Here is a 14,606-nt window from a genome sequence, read left to right as displayed (position 1 = left end):
AGTAGCGTGGCTTGTTATTGCTCTGGACCCTTGTCAGTTATTCTTCTACCATTTCATCCAATATCCCAACATTTGTTAGGTCACTGCTTTGTTCTGGGAAACCTCTGAGGAAAGCTTGAGAGGTTTGCTTTCTTCTACAACCCTATGCTTATTTCATCAGAGACTTTGCCATACTGTGCTGAAATGTTCTACTTACAAGTCTGTCTTCTCTGTTAGACTATAAGCTCTGTGAAGGCAGAAACTATGTTTTATTTTTTTTTTTTACAACTGTACCTAGACTGGAGATTCTCAATAAATACTTGTTGAATGAATGAGTTAATACTAGTGTTTTACTACCATGAGCATCATTACAGCAATTACTACCATCACTGTCACCAATACCACCATCAAAGCACATCACCACCACCACAGCCACCAATACCACCGTCAAACCATATTTGGTACCTAGTCTTCTTTGGGAACTCTTTCCCCAGGGACCCAATGCCTCTGGCTATTTAGAATTCTCTGATTTATGCCTTTCTTCATTTATTCCCCTATTTCAAAATTCACCTGTTCTGGAACCCATTCTCTTGGGTCCTTCTTTTCTAGGAGATAGCTACCAGCGACCAGTGACCTTGGATAAGTCATTTAACTTCCTGATACTCCTGTCTCTTCATCCATACATTGGTTATTTATGAAATGGATATAGGTTCTCAAAATTGGCTATGAAAACAATTTCCATTAGGTAAATTCTATTTTCCTACGGGCTTCCAATTTATTCGTCAATTGTTAAAAATTCTTCAATTAACAGAAATGAAAATCCCTGGTGAATGACAGATTAACATGATGTATGAATTGTGTCATTGGTGCTTGTGTGTTGGTGGTGGCCGTCTAAGGTCTAATATGACCTGAGAGCAAGGACAATATCTAGTTCCAGCTCAACCACTTATTTGTGTGTGATCTTGAGTGACATCATTTCCAAGGGCCTCCACCCCTTTACCTAGAAGACCCCTGGAGAGTCTTCCACATCTCATGTACTGGTTCTGTATGCATTTCGACACAGATCTCCTATTAATAAGTCTCAACCCAAAGGAGGGAACCTGCACTGAGGTGGGATGCTAGGGCTTCCACAGTGAATAAGCAAGCAGTATCCACAGGCCCAGCAGCCATGGCAGGGCCAGTATGGGAGAACTTCTCTGCCCAGAGTTGCTGCCAGATCCAATCAGTCATGAGGCAGAAGCAGGCAGGGACCAGTTACCACCCAGCAGTAAAGGCAGGCTATTGTCACCGTCTCTCCTTTCCCCAGGACCCTGCTGTTCTTGTCACATGGCATAGCACACCTGTCTTGAGAGTGTGACTGGGGCTCAGAGTCCATGTCTGGTTACTTCACTGTAATTCAGGGTCCGTGATGGAATGCTTTATTAGTGCCCTGTGGCAAAATAAATTTTCAGATGGCACAAAGCATCTTTCTAAAGTTTTCCTGGCACATTTCCTTGCAGTTGTCCTGGTGGGGACTGTCACATCAGGTACGAGGTGGAAAGCAACCAGTAATCAAGTAGTTTAAAGGAGGAAGTATAACTATTGATACTATGTATAAAATAGATAACTCATGAGAACCTACTGTATAGCACAGGGGACTCTACTCGATGCTCTGTGGTGACCTAAATGGGAAGGAAATCCAAAAAAGAGGGGGCATATGTATACATATAACTGATTAACTTTGCTGTACAGCAGAAACTAACACAACATTGTTGTTTTTATTGAAGTATCAGGAAGTTAAATGATTTATTCAAGGTCACAAGGTCACTGGTCACAAAGCAACTATACGCCAATAAAAATCAAATAAATAAATAAAAAATTAAAAATAAAAAAAAGGAGGAAGTATAGCTTTGGACAAGGTTTTTCTTTTTTCTAATCTCTTAAAAAATTTTTTTCTCTCTTAAATCAATCTGCAGTGTAGCTTCGGTAAAATGTACCACTCACTATTTAGAAAAGCCTAAATAAAAGTTCGCTTATGTAAGGTTATAGCATCTCAGGACTAATCCCCAGACAATGAGCTTTATAGGAGTTTTCGACTTTCCTGTAAAACTCTTTACAGGAGTTTTAGACTCTCTTTCCCCTGGGAAAACCCAATAGCCCAAGGCTGTCCAGATTGTCATAAACTTTCCTGATTTTCACATCAAAATGAAGTAACAGCAACTCAAAAGAGCTAAATATTGAATTTATAAAGGGAAACAATAGAAGAAAGAAGAACATTATTTTGCAGGAGAAAAGGGAATTCTTGCTGCCACCGGGAATAACAAGTGTGATTTGAGTACAGAGACAAAATTTCATTTTAAAGGTAAAGGAGGCCCGGAGAGGCTGAGTGATTGGCCCTACGTCACACAGGAAATTCCAGGAAGAGTCAGAACCCAGAGGTCTGATGTGACCTGGACCAGGACCTTCCCGCAGGATGCTGCCTCCAATTTCTCTTCAGCAGAAGAAGGAAAGCCAGCAGGTTTTGAATAAGGTAAGAAAACAGATCCTCCACGCAGGCAAGAAGAGAGGGTTATGTTCATCGCACAGGCAGGGAAGCTGAGCCTCGGAGGGGTTTAGTGCTGTGGCCCTCACTGGGGGTGATTTTGACCCAGAGGGACATTTGGAAATATCTAAAGACATTCTTGGTTGTCACAACTCCTGGCATTTCTTGGGTAGAAGCCGTGGATGCTGCTAAATATCCTCTCGTGTGTAGGATACCCCCATGGCAAAGAACGGCCCAAGGTCATAAACGCTAGACGACAAAGATTTTTATCTGGGGCCTGTAAAGCCAGGTTTAGATCATCATCATCATCACCCTCATCAGAAAGGTAGATAAGTCAGATAATAACCTGAGTTATTATCTGTGCTCATATAGCACCGAGCACCCATCTACTTTCTGCAGATTCCTGGTCAGTCTTCAGTGCCAGACTTTGCCGTGACCACAGGAAGCAAATTTGTCTTTGGGGTCCCAGTCACCTGCTCTTGCCTCCTGTCCCCTCCCCACCCTCTGCAGGTGCCCAGCCAGGACCAGGCTTCTCATCCCACTCCTTCCTGGCAGTAACTGAGCCCAGGAAATCTCTGCCTTCCATCACTGTCACCTTGGCATGAACTGCAGTCAGTGTGCTACCCCTCCCAGAGAATGTCACGGTGTATCCTGTTCCAGGATTTGTATCCTATAAAAGGAAGCTCCGGCCTCAGTGACCAGGCTGGGGAGATGATGGAGAACTTTTAAAATGACCATACAGCTCCCTCTGTTCTTCCAGCGGACTGGACCAGCCCCCTAGAAAACATCCACAGGCCTATCTGCTCGGACCCAGGGTTCTGGCTAGACTCAAGCAACTTCAGAATATTTTCTTTCTGGGCACCCTAAATACGTCTTCTCATACATATATATATATTTTTTTCTTCCGTTGTGGAGCACAGGCTCCGGATGCACAGGCTCAGCAGCCATGGCTCACGGGCCCAGCCACTCTGCGGCATATGGGATCTTCCCGGACCGGGGCACGAACCCGTGTCCCCTGCATCGGCAGGCAGACTCTCAACCACTACGCCACTAGGGAAGCCCCATCTTCTCATATGTTAAAGCAAATCTTTATTGAGAAGTTTGAGGGGTTTCTGTTTTGTTTTTGTCTTTCAGTCTTTGCTTAACTTCCCTCAGCAATTTCATGATAGAGTTCCAAGATTTGTGAACAGGAGAGGAATTCCCTGAGTGACCAGAAAACAATTGATTTTTTGGGAAAGTTGCATATTTTTTATTGATTTTTGGAGGCTCAATATTTTATTTTCTAAAATCATTATAACTGAATAGATTTTGGAAAGATTCACGGAGCTCTTCTAAGGATTAAAAGACATAAGAGATATAAAAAGATTTGGAAAACTCTCAGACGTATATTTTGTGTATGTAAACAATGGTGGTGGTGGAAATAGAGATATTGCCCAGGGTGGGCCTCTCCCTTGACACCCAAGGCCTCTCCCTCAAAAAATAAAACCAAACGGAACCCCCCAAATTGATTCTGTCCAGTTCTAAATCTTGTGAGTTATAGATTTTCAAAATCAGAACTTCATTGGCTTTTTATGATTAATAAGATTTCAAGGCAATTTGCATTAGGATTCTCTGCTTAATTCAAGACTTAACGTCTTCCATCTGGCCAGATACCACCATACTGTTGGGTTAGCTGCTTCCTGTTTGTGTCCCTCTTGCTTTGGCTTGTGTTAGGTAGTGATTTCTAGACTCATAAATATACCCACAACATGTGAGTAAGCTCGGGTTGACGAGCATGTCATTTCAGAGTGCTTAAGAAGGAATTAATTTCTATCTAACCACTGCGAGCAACTGCTTCCCGTCTCACTGCAAACCTGTCATGATGACTTCAAAGGAGAAAAGGGAGAATTTTGTCCATGAAACAGGAAAAACAGAGACTGACTGCAGGTCTAATGCGTGTTGTAATAAATAGCTATTATAAAGAAATTCCCAAATTCTTTAGAATCCATTGTCTTTTCACTTGCACAGTTTATGTTGTATACATAAACTAACAACAGAAAACAAAACTGCCTTTAGATGTTAGCTTTTACCTTCTCTTTTTAAGCTCCACTTTCCTTAAATTTACACATAGCCTAGTTACTAATAAAACAATCTTTGTTCTTAAGAGCTAACCATAAATTACATTTCATATCATTCTCAGTCTAATATCTTTATATAAACAATATCTGATTTTGATTTTATTTAACTTAAACCAAACCCAAAGACAGCATTCTTTCAGAGACATTGTTTTTTTAAATAAAACTTAAGGAAATTGGTAACAAAAAAGAGTATTTGTTGCTCAGTCTTCGTATGAAATAGCACCTAGCTTGATGTTTTTTCAGGAATATTCTGCTCGTAAATCAGATTTGATTCGCTTTCATGCACCAAGGGCAGGATCTGTGTGTGTGGCACGTTGGTATGGTCCAGGGCTGCACAGGACCCGGTCCGCACGTCAGTACAGTCCAGGACCTGGGCAACACAATTAATTCACCGCCCACACCTGACCCGCAACCTTCCCACTCATGAGAATTGTATCTCCTCTCTCAGGAAGCTGTTCCGTTGCAGGGTCTGTGCATTCCCCGAGATGTTTCAGGATCTCCTGAAGAGACCAGCAAGGAAGGTAGAAAATGTCTAGTTTTGGAGTCAGTAGACCTGGGTTCTAGCTGAGGCTTTGTCACTGACAAACTGTCATCACACTGTTTCCTAACTTGTAAAATGCCATGGGTAATGCCACCTCCTCCCCACTTATCTCATGTGAGTACTGTGAAGAATCAATGTCCATTTCATAAACTAAAAAGCCCTGTGGTGAGGTATCATTGAAATAGAAGCTGGGATTATTCATTTATTTCTTTACTCTTATTATGGGTGTGAAAATGTAGAATATTTCCATCTTGCAGGGTTTTTTTTGGATGCTCTTTGATGTTTGTTTGTTGATTGATTGATTATAGTTGCTGACATTTTGTCATGGTCACTCTCAGCCCCTAGGCAAAGATTCTTAAGAATAAGTGATCTATACTGTCCACGTCATCTATCGGCATTTGTCTGAAGCCAAAGCAACACATAGTACTGACGTAAGAACTTTGTTTTACGGCACATGACAAGTTCAGGGAATTACAGATTCTTCCAAATAAAAGTTTATTATGTGTAAGTCACCATTTCAACAGCATTTAATGAGCTGACATCTATACTGAGGCAAATGACATGTGTAATCGATTTTAGTAATCAGTGGTTGCTCTTACCATGGCAGATCCAACACGGCTGACTTTGATGGGATTCCCTCTTCCAGAAAGGTCCATCTTTGCTCTGTCCATCACATACAGGCAAGCATCGAGGATGCCATCCTCAAACTATTTGGAGAAAAAAAATTAGAAACTATTTAATGTCCACTCTGAAAACATGACATTCTCTGCTGAAAAATAAAATGAAACCACAGCCTCATGTTTAGAAATGTGTATTTCCTAGATGGTAATCACTCATGATCTTTAGCATGAAATATCAAGGTGGAAGGAAGGAGACACCCTCTCTTATTTTTTAGTAAAATGATTAGGAACTTAAATGCTAGCTAGAAATATAAACAGAACTACTAGCGAGCTGATGTACTCAAAGGTCAAGAACTGACTTGAGGGCTTCCCTGGTGGCGCAGTGGTTGGGAGTCTGCCTGCCGATGCAGGGGACACAGGTTCGTGCCCCAGTCCGGGAAGATCCCACATGCCGTGGAGCGGCTGGGCTCATGAGCCATGGCCACTGAGCCTGCGCATCTGGAGCCTGTGCTCCACAACGGGAGAGGCCATAACAGTGAGAGGCCCGCGTACAGAAAAAAAAAAAAAAAAAAATAGAACTGACTTGAAGTTCTTCAGAAAATTGTAGGGTTAATTTAGAGGATCTCTCCAACATATTGGCTCCAGCGCCAAGGCAAGGGAATGAACCATTTACCAAAGTCAGGCCAAAGTCTCGAGCCCTCAAAAGTAACATGAGTCCTTGTGCATATCGACAGTAAGTGGCTCTCAGGTACTTCTCAGGAAGGCACTTCAGGTCTGCACTGGAAATAGTAGGAGACCTCACATAGTGAATGTCTGTCTAAGGTTTCCTCTCTTCTGAGATAAGATGGACGCCAGGGTCAAAGAGAGGGCAGGAAGACTTAGAGAAAGGAGATTCTGTTATCAAGGGAACCGTCAGGTAGTCAGTTCAATTTCCTTAGAAAGAACTCCTAGACACATACAATGCCAAAATTTTCCAAACAAGGAACAAAGACAAAATAGTTTAAAAAAAAAGGGGGGCAAAATTGGAAGATTACACTTATACTGTACCTCGTCGTACAGACTATTTCCCTGAATACAGAAACCTTGTACATTATCCACCCAAGGGCTTAGGAGAGAAATCACAATTTTAATGGCTAATTTCCATGTAATTCCTTATTAAAATCCAGTTAGAATAGCAACTCTGCGTGTATCCTAAACTGATATGATAGATGCAGAAATGGGTAATTGCACTAGCTCTCCAGGTGAATAAGAACTCATGACTCTGGTTCTTATTAGGCAGCATCTTTTAGCTGTGTCTCTGGGGCATGAGAGCCATGAGCTGGAAAGGTAAAGACATAGAGAACTACACTACAAACTACTGGCTTGGCTGGTTGTTTGGACTGAAGTACACAAATTAATGGACTGCAAATGACAGTAGAGACAGGCAGTGGCTGTGCTCAAGGGCATCTGTCCAAAGGCAGGCTGGCTGGGGAGAACACGACCAGGCTTGGAGCCCTTTCCCAGTCCTCCTTGCTACCAGCCTAGGTGACTTTTCCTTGTTAGCTCTCTCTCTGTCGTCACACTGGGGGCATAAATAGAATCACACCTAAGGGTTAGGAATTAGGGACCCAAGGCAAGAGCACCAGACAATAAGCAACAGTCACGGGTTGTATGTCACTCGGGAAGGAGAGGACTTGGAACCAGAGAGCGAGGCAGGGACCCCAAAACAGGGGAAGAGCACCTAGATCATTAGCCTGGCAGGACGTCAGAAATGCAAGCAAGCAAACCTGAACACCGAGAAGGAGCAAGACATAAAGCTGGGTGGAGAAGACAAGAGCCAATGATGACAGCCCAGTGGTCAGGCTCGAGCAGGGGTGAGCACTGCAGGGAGAGCCCATATGGAAGTTTAAACAAGGGTCTCAGGCCAAGAAAGTATCATGTGACCTGGTGAGGCCAGGCTCTGGGAAATCTGCCCCTGGATACCCAGAACGATGGTGCACAATTCCAACCATTTCAGCCAAAACTCTGAGAAATGACACATTCACCTGCCTTCACGTTGCTAATGGAAAGTCGTTTCTGAATCACAGGACATGAATCTGTTTATGGAAACATGGTAAAAATATTCATTTGCCCCATTGTTAAAGATACCAAGCTGAAATAGTTTGAACCATTGAATATCTCAAATGAAATACCATTTGCTACCTTATATTGGGACAGTAACTTGAGGCTGCAGCTGATAAAATGTCTTGAGGTGAAAGCCCAGTGGGCCCTCCTTTGAATAAATGGTAGCATCATTTTCTTAGTTAGCATATCTAATCCAAACACTTAAAAAAAGTGATTTCTTTGAGTTGGGCACTTGCCTTTCTGTATCCTTTGCATTATTATCAAAACACTTTTCCTTATAAGAAAAGGAAAACATGAGTTTATTCCAGGGTGGAGAGCAGAGTCTAAGCTCATGAGGTTTCACTGTACTGAGTTTGCAAAGCATTTCTCACTGGAATGCCATATCATCCATACAATTTCCCATCTCTGTAACATTGTAATAACTGAAAATATGTGATTTCAGCTGATAAATTATGCAGGTGCCTTTCTAAGTCGCTACTCCCAGGCTATCTTGGAGTCTCAGATCCTGAAAAGCAGGAAATTGTGCTTGTCTAATATCGACAGATAGCACCCTGCAGTGATACATGGGGCTAAAAATATTAAGTAAAAATGTCCTTGACAATGACAAATTTTAAGTGGCTCACCTGACCATAGCTCCAGCTTCTACTCTTGATGTCATTGAAGTCTCCATAAAAAATAACCCCGATGTCATTCAGGACATATTCTTCTCTTTCTTTTTCATTATCCAGGTATACAGCATCCTCTGCATTGAAATTTAAACATAACGACTATTACCAAACCAGAAGGTTTTCATATACTTGCAAGTTTGTTTTGGTCCTAAATTGCTAAATGGGAGAAAAACTAAATGGGAAAAAAGTCTTTTGTTTCACTAAAGGTAGCTCATTTCACAACATGTAATTTTAGCAATGGTGAACATAATTAGTGGTCAAGATCAGTCTGTAAATGATGACATTTGTCAGCAAAATGCTGACAAACTCTGGCTCTTTAAATTCCAACTAGCACAATTAAACTGACAAGTCTCAGTAAACGTTTTAGGATTCTGTTGCATCAGTGGTTTCAGAATCAGAATTCTAGAATGCAGATAAAAGTCTGTAACACAGATCAAAAAATAATTTCCAAAGTATTCATGTTAATAGAATTCCAAATGATTTAAAAACAAGTCTGGGGCATATTAGGAAGCTGGAGTACCATCTGTCATGCCTGGTTAGTGGCCCATTAGGGACAGGAGGAGAGAGGCTGGGCTTTGTCTCCTTTCAAGGAAAAATCCTTGTGCATGTGTTGGTAAGTGTGTGTCCAATCAGCCTCCCTGGTCATCTTCCTCCATTGCAAGGACTTTTCTTCCCTGTGGCTATAATCCCAGGAAAATCTCGCTGCCTATCTGCCTGCTCAGTAATCAGCTGGTACTTATTCCCAGGCCAGGTGTGAAAGCAGCAAAAGCATCTTTAACACAGGCAGGACCATACAGGCTATAAGTTATACTCAGGTCAATTTGCAGGCTTGGAAATGGTCAATTTTGGTTCTGATCGGGGACATCGTTCATCACATTTCTCTGGCCCTACTTGCCATCCTAGTACCTTCTCAGGGCTCTTTCCTCCTCATTCCCTGATAAGGTTTTTACCATCTCTCTGGAGTAGTGGTTGTCAACCCTGGTTGCACATTAGAATCATCTGGGTAGATTTACAAACTCTTGATTCCAGCTGAACTCTAGATCGATTGCATCAGAATCTCTGGGAGTAAGGGTGAGATCCAGGCATCAGGGTTTTAAAATTAATTAATTAACTAATTAATTAATTTTAAGCTCCCCAGTGATTCTGATATGCAGCCGGAGTTGAGAACAGATGCTCTAGCCCCTTGCTGCTCAAAGAATGGTGGAAAGACCAGCCGCATACAGCACCACCTGGGACCTTGTGAGAAATGCAGAATCTCAGGGCCCAGTTCTGAGCTACTGAAGCAGAATTTGCATGTTAGCAAGGTTCCCCGGGATTTGTGTGTACATTAAAGTTTGCCAAGTGCTGCACCATCCAACCAGCTTGGATCCCCATTTGGGCTGTATTATAGCTTTGATAGAACCCTTTGGAGATTCTGTGGTCTTGTCTGCTCTCCAGTACTTTCCTGTAACTTCCTTTCCATTCTTTGCCTCTTGCCTACCATTTGCCTGGTTTCATGCAACAGTAAATACACACACGCATACACACATTTACATATTTACTAGTGTCCAATAAAGTACACACATTTAAAGTGTATAACTTCACAACCAAAATAATAAACATGTCCATCACCCCAAAAGCTTCCTTGTACTGCTTTGTAATTCCTCCATCCCAATCCTCTCCCTGATGTCCCAGTCCGGCCAGGGAACCATTCATCTGCTTTCTATCACTGTAAGTTCATTTGCATTTTCTACAGTTTTATATAAAAAGAACTGTACAGTATGCACACTTTTGGGGGTCTCGCTTCTTTCACTCAGGCTAATTCTTTTGAGATTTACTCATGTTGCTGTGTGCATCAATAGCTTATTCACCCCAAAGCCATTTTATCTTTCTAGAAGAATCAGAGTTACAGGACAAATGTGCCGCAGCCTTCCCCCAGCCCTCGCCAACGTGAACTTTGATGCTTCAGACTTCTGGCCTTGCTGGGTTCCGTGGTTTTGCCAGCAATCTCTATACAGTCATGTGACTCCCCAACTGAAATGACAGCTTCATTTCCAAGTGGAACAAAGCAGAGGTAACACATAAAGAAGTGACAACAGAAATATCGAGGTCAATAGTTCTGAGTAAAATCGTAAAAGAATACATTTATTTTAAAATAAAATAATCTCAGAAATAATCTCAATGTTAAAGGACCTTGACCATGCACACCTTTTACAGCCTGCCACCAGATGATGTTATCAAAATGGCCTGAAAAGGAAAGACTACTTAAAAAAAATTCCTCTATAGTAGTGATTTAACTGTAGTAAGTATTGTAATAATAAACATCTTAGCCAAGTGGGTTTCAAATGCCTGTTATTGAGATAAAACTCCTCTTAAGGCCACTGAGGTCTAGAAGTGCCATTTAGGAATGTTTAAAGATGTTTTCCTTATAATATGAGATGTTTATGGACTTGTCCTATAAAATATTAGACTGTATTATAAGCTACCATAATTTAAACAATTGGTATAAAATTAGATTAATGGGTCAAAATAGGTAGCCTAGAAATAGGTGTTACAATATGCATCTGTCTCTATGAAATAAATTTATGATAAAAGAAATGTTATAAATCAAAGAGGATGACTGGAGTGTCCATTAATTCAGCTGAGAAAATTGGCTGCTTGGGAAAAGTAAATTTTGTGTACTCCAGAATAAACTGAACATTAATTTAGAATCTGAATTTAAAAATACAAAGCATAAAAAATACAGAGTACAGTAACTGTGAATATTTACTTGGTCTCCAAGTGAGAAAGTGTTATCAAGACAAAGATAAAAGAAAAAAATCAAAAAGGAAATGATCCCTGCATTTTATTTGATATAAATGTGAAACGAATTTCAGATATATAAAATATAAAGTCTACAACAAACTAGAGAGATATTTGCAACAACAGAAAATGTTAGTAAATTTTCCTTACATGTAGAGAATTCCAATAAATTGATAAGAAAATCATGAAGTGTATAAAAGAAAGCCAGTAAAGGGAAAACCAGTTCACAGATGAGGAACTGTGAACAGAAAATAATTTAAAACAACTTTAATTAAGTAGTAATCCAAGAACTGCAAAGGTTTAAAAAGATATTATATGTATATATTCATTTGTCTATGTATTTTATTTTATAATACTCAATACCAGCTACTGTGTGATGAATTGCCAATCTACTGATGGGATTGTGATAGCTACAATATTTTAAAAAGCAACTTGGCAATTGTATCATTAGCCTTGAAGATATTCATGATCTTTGATCCAGAGCAATGAATCTATCTGTCTTCCATTTGGTATTGTAACTCCTGCTACACAGACCAACAGCTGAACTGACTGTAAGAATGAAAGCGTTAAAGGGCTAGAGTACAAAATGAAGTTTTCCTTCAAAACCTTCATTAAATGGCTCTAAGAAGATTGACTCATCTTTGAAGAGCATCACATCGGGTGAGACTAACATGATTGCTGACCCTCCCCAGTTCCCACCTGTTTCTATAAGTTAGTGTGCTTAACTTCCTCTCTCAATCTATTATATGTAAGATCTTTTCTTTTTCTGAGTCAAGAGAAAGAAAAACTTAGCGAATAAATAAATTTAATAAATAAAACATATTAAATAATTCTTTAAACAGTGTAATTTATTCATTTATAGTGTGCCAGGATAAATTAAAAGAACTTTCGTCTTAAAATGCTGCATGGAGCCTATCGTGTAAATGGAGGTATTTTGTAAAATAACCTTAAAACTGTAAATTGACATGTTTGGTCAAGTTTAATTTGTTTTTTTTCTTTTTCTTTTTTCATTTGAAAACTACTTTAGCAATAATTCCATGTACCACATTCTGCCATTAAGAGATGTTTGTTAGTATCCTAACACTGCAGAAATCTTAATGAGTATGAACTCATTCTATCCATCCTTGTCAGTTAAGGTATTTGTTTCTTGACAGATAAACCCTTTGATACTTTCAGCCTCAGAAATCAGTCTCAAAGCTATTTCCTAGTATAGTTTGTGTGAAATAAAAATGTTTAGCTTTGGTGATAATTTTTCCAAGCTGACCTCCCTTGGGCAAGATACCTTTTTAGTGCTTTTATTTTGTTAGACTACACTTTTTCTGAAATATTTTTGTAACATGTAACTTTTTTTGTACTTTTGCCATTTGAAAATGTTGTGGTGTAGCTGGTCTGTAATTAACTTGCAAATTTAAAACTACCGTTGGCTTTGTAAGTCAAAAAATAGGTGATTTTGTCCTTGTATATTGTCACTCCATCTGCAGAAATCCTATTGATCTTATAGCTACCATTGGTTTCTTCACAGTTCACAAATGAAGAATAAGAACTTCAGTGAATGCGACTATTAATCCTGTTGGGAGGTGAACCTCACTTCACCAGAATTAATTTTGCACTAAAACGATGATGCAGGGTGAGGACACATCACTCTGAAATTGGAAGACATCCCCACTTAAGGCTCCAAAGTGGCCTACTCAGCTGAGTTCCAGGTTACTACTCATTATTTTGTTCACCCATTGGAGAATTCGATTATTTTATGTGTTGGGAGATGGCCATTCTAACTACTGTTGACTACCTCTGTTTGGGGAAGATATAACAAGAAAATAAGAAAGAATGTATATGAAGGGAGAGGCTGGTTATTTCTTCCCATACATACTTCCCAAAAGTTGTGCTTTTGCTCATATGACCGACAAATAGATTTTTGGATTCACTATGATTTTTCACCAACAAATATTATTATTAACAGATTTTCCTATTTCCACTAGTCCTTGCAATACTTTGTAGTGTTTCAATCAGAACATACTGTAATAATCAAAAACTTAATTCCATTATAAAAAAATATCGAATAAAAGGATTTTAGAAACAAAAAATAAGTTGAAAGCATCAGTAACAACTCATGATGCATTTTCTCTTTAGAAATCACATTTTTGGGCTTCCCTGGTGGTGCAGTGGTTAAGAATCCACCTACCAGTGCAGGGGACACGGGTTCGAGACCTGGTGTGGGAAGATCCCATATGCCACGGAGCAACTAAGCCCGCGGGCCACAACTACTGAGCCTGTGCTGTAGAGCCTGTGTGCCACAACTACTGAAGCCCGCATGCCTAGAGCCAGTGCTCCACTACAAGAGAAGCCACCACAATGAGAAGCCTGCGCACCGCAATGAAGAGCAGCCCCCGCTTGCCGCAACTAAAGAAAGCCTGCATGCAGCAACAAAGACCCAACGCAGCGAAAATTAGAAAAAAAAAAAAAAGAAATCACATTTTTTAGTTCTGTCCACTGAAAAGAACTAGAAAAAACAACCAATGCAAAGGCAACAACAAGTACACTTGAGCCCAGATTATGATCTCTAAGTACCATTCCTCTCCGCCCACCACCCATTAAAAGGTACCTGGGCTCCTTAAGAAAAATGATTGCAGGTCTGGGTCAGGAAATGTACGAGACTAGCCTGAAATACTTCTTCCGGCCAGAAAGCAAGGAGGCTTTAAAAGATTCTAGGACTCATGACAAAGGAATCAGAAATCAACTTGAAGAAGCTCCCACTGGCCAAGAATGGGACAATTCAAATAGCAAAAATAATAGTCACTGCAAAGTATTAGAACATGTGAAATATTTCAATATTTGTATTTTCATAGTGATTTTAAAAATTCATTGGTCACCTTTATAGGGTGCTAAGAATCAACTCATTATTTAAAAAACTTAGAAATAGGAAAGAGCCATGTATCTACACTTTCTTATATGACTACTACCTCAAGGCACCAAAATAATAGATGCTAATAAATGCAGAAAGAATGGTAGATGAGACCATCACCATTTTGCAGTCCCTAATGAAATAATGGATCTAGGCTAAAATCATTTGTTAAAAGGCTAATGGGGAACTTCATAATGGATGGATGAGACTGATAAAACCTGATCCTACTGATAAATCTGAACTTCACAAAAAGAGGGACAAGCAGACAGTATGAGTCTCCTGACGGGATGAATGCCCCAGGAAGCACACAGCATATGACTTAAGAAGTATATAGTTCTTAAGTGCTCTCTCTGCCCCCCTCCAAAGAAAACAGA

At 40.1% G+C, this 14,606-nt stretch overlaps 1 protein-coding gene across 1 annotated transcript in view; it reads right to left on the bottom strand.

The window, feature by feature from the left end:
- Positions 1–14,606, bottom strand: part of F13A1 (coagulation factor XIII A chain) — a gene marked incomplete at both ends in the record, with an annotated part of 137,104 nt that overhangs the window by 72,119 nt on the left and 50,379 nt on the right. Inside the window, 2 exons of the mRNA XM_079713970.1 lie at positions 5,758–5,865; positions 8,505–8,623. Of these exons, the coding sequence (XP_079570096.1) occupies positions 5,758–5,865; positions 8,505–8,623 (227 nt within the window). The remainder of the gene's footprint in view (positions 1–5,757; positions 5,866–8,504; positions 8,624–14,606) is intronic.

This window comes from Hyperoodon ampullatus, assembly GCF_949752795.1.
Source record: "Hyperoodon ampullatus genome assembly, chromosome: 10".
NCBI classification, from domain to species: Eukaryota; Metazoa; Chordata; class Mammalia; order Artiodactyla; family Ziphiidae; genus Hyperoodon; species Hyperoodon ampullatus.
Note: the sequence above shows the minus strand (reverse complement) of the source record. Positions and strands in the feature narration are given on the sequence as shown.